Source organism: Malurus melanocephalus, unplaced genomic scaffold (genome assembly GCF_030028575.1).
Source record: "Malurus melanocephalus ecotype Western Australia unplaced genomic scaffold, MMel_1.1 scaffold_1147, whole genome shotgun sequence".
In the NCBI taxonomy this organism is placed as follows: Eukaryota; Metazoa; Chordata; class Aves; order Passeriformes; family Maluridae; genus Malurus; species Malurus melanocephalus.
The window spans coordinates 1-2,611 of record NW_026624379.1 but is presented as its reverse complement, the minus strand read 5'-3'; the positions used below and the strand labels follow the sequence as shown (position 1 = coordinate 2,611).

At 46.1% G+C, this 2,611-nt stretch overlaps 1 protein-coding gene across 1 annotated transcript in view; it reads left to right on the top strand.

Moving 5' to 3' along the window:
• Positions 1 to 1,387, top strand: part of LOC130586360 (transmembrane protease serine 12-like) — a 5,624-nt gene extending 4,237 nt beyond the window's left edge. The window contains exon 5 of the mRNA XM_057387147.1: positions 762 to 1,387. Coding sequence (XP_057243130.1) covers positions 762 to 1,007 — 246 coding nt within the window. The 3' untranslated portion in view covers positions 1,008 to 1,387. The remainder of the gene's footprint in view (positions 1 to 761) is intronic.
• The last annotated feature ends 1,224 nt before the right edge of the window (positions 1,388 to 2,611 follow it).

Below are 2,611 nucleotides of genomic sequence, written 5' to 3'. Positions count from 1 at the left end.
AGCAATCACCGCCTCTTTCTCAGAAAAGCCAGTTCTCAGGTCCAAAGCACTGGCAGAAGCTGCAGCAGCAGCTGGGACATGGAGGTATTTCTAATTAAACCCCATAATGTATCCTAAGTGCTTTGTCTGATACACTTCCTGCTCCTCTCAGCAGTTTTCCCTGAGCAGGTGACACGGCCAGGACATGGGATGTGTGTTCCTTACTGTGCCTCTTGCAGCTTCTGMACTGTGTGGACAGCACATTCCCAAYTAAGTGAGGAGTGAAGCTTTAGGTTTAGGCATGAAAAGGTGCAGAGAGCAAACAGAACCTGAGTTAAARGATACTGGAGCACTGCAGGCCTGGGGGTCTGCTCAGTACAATGTCTTGACCAGAATCAGGAGGAATTTATCCAAAGAAACAGTTGTCAGGCATTGGAAGGGGCTGCCCAGGGAAGTTTGGAGTCCCCATCCCTGGAGGTGTCCAAGGAAGGACTGGAGGTGACACTCAGTGCTCTGGGCTGGGTGACAAGGTGTGGATCCAGCACAGGTTGGATTTGATGATCTTCAAGGGTCTTTCCAACCTCAGGGATGCCGATTCTGTGTTTTTCAGCATCACCACATTTACCTTGAGTTGTCCATGTGCTACTGCCCAGGTGTTGCCGTCATTGTTACTGTCAGGTTAACCGAGCTGCTTAAAATAAATCTAAAAAGTATTGCTCAGTGCCCCAATTGTTTGCTGTGAGGAGTGACATGACCCCGTTTTTCTTGTTGTTCATTTGCAGGGTGACAGCGGGGGCCCCCTGGAGTGTTACCACCCTGACAGTGACAAGTACTACCTGATCGGGATCGCCAGCTTCGGCATCGGCTGCGGCCGCCCCAAATACCCCGGGATCTACGTCCGCCTGTCCCAGTACAGGAAATGGATAAAGGCAAAGGTGCGGCTGGCGAACGAGACCTGGAGCCCTGTGAGCTCTGCACTCAGCATCCTCCTGCCCGTGGCACACGTGGTGCTGGCACAGCTTTGGTAGAGGGGCAAACCATCGTGTGGAGCTCTGTCCTGCCTGGGAAAGCTTGGAAAAACTCGCTCCCTCCTGACTCACAATAAAATCAAGAGCCAAAGGATAAGCACTTACTTTTTAGGAGTCATGCTTGCAATTGTGTTTTTTGTTTCCTGCCTCTGCCCTAATAAGGAAAATCGAATACAAAATGTTATCAACTGGAAACACTTTTTTTCTCACCCTATTTCTGTGCTTTTCCAGCCACCAGGTTTCATGTGCTYGGTGATGCCACCAAGGTTTGGGGATGGCAGATGCTCCCTCTGCCGGGTAAAAACCAGCAGAGCACACWAAGGTTGTAATTAACCATTTAATTAACCATACCTTAACTGTAGCTCAGCCTAATGAAAACCAAGAAGGTAAAAAATATCCTGCTGGAAGGTAAAAGCTGTTCTGCAGCCATGATTTTTGCACTGGCAGGTGTACGTATAGAAGTGCCATTTCATCCACTAAAATTGATTATTATTTATTCCTGGCTGTTATGAGACCCCATCCCACACCTCGTCAGCACCATTGCAGCTCTACCTTCATTAAAAATCAACAGGGACCATCAGAATTATAATATTTTGGTGACTTTATTTACCAAGATCAAAATTTGCAACCATTAATTGTTTCAACAAATATTTACAATTCATGGAAAACACGGACTGTTTGGAACAACCAGCAGAACAGCATCAGCTGCTGCATCTCTTACCCTCAGAAATGAGATTTTACTTTTTAAAATCCAGATTTTAAAGTAAATCCAAACTAAGAATTTCATGATCAGTGATTAAAGAGCGAACTTGTGTTACTATTTAATATTCCCACGATGAAAAATCAGTTGTTCTTTCCAACACACTATTTAAAGAGCATAAAAAATTGACTCCTGGTGTGTCTGGCAGGACAGGTGCTTCCCTTGCTGGAWACAAGAAGAACTGGCCACCAGGTTTTTACATCTTAACACTTGATAGKTTTTGTTTATTATTATTATTCCATATTACAAAAGAAAAAGGAGAACACACAGTGAGGATCAGCTACCACGGAGTTCCCAAATTTGTTCAGAACTGTAGGTCAAACCCTCTCCCACATGCCAGGTAACACACAGCTGAGGAGAGAAAGGTCCAATCCTCCGTGTTCCAGGCACATTCCAGGCTGTTTRATTTTCCTGAAATTCCACCAAAGAAACAGGAGACACTGACACCTCTCCAGCAGCAGCTCCCTCAGTTTAGGACTTTCCCAACCTCATTTCTGATGTGTCACAAAGCTCTTTTCTGACACGATGGCAACAGAGTCACACTCCAGCCTGGCCTAAAGGAAACTCACTGGGACTCGTGTCCACGACAACCAGACTTCGGAACTTCAGCAAAAAAACAACCCTTGTCTAGCCCACAAACCAGGAGACTGTGGAATGCACATTCCTCATGGCAAAGAGCTCTGCCTGCTCCAAGTCCATTAAATCCCAAAGGTGTAAAATCAAAAATACTGATGGACCATGGGATAAGCATTACACATCCAAGGAGGGAGCACAGCTTGGAATTCCATCCAGATCCGAGCTACACAACACACATGGAGCTCTGACACCTTGGAACAGCACAGCC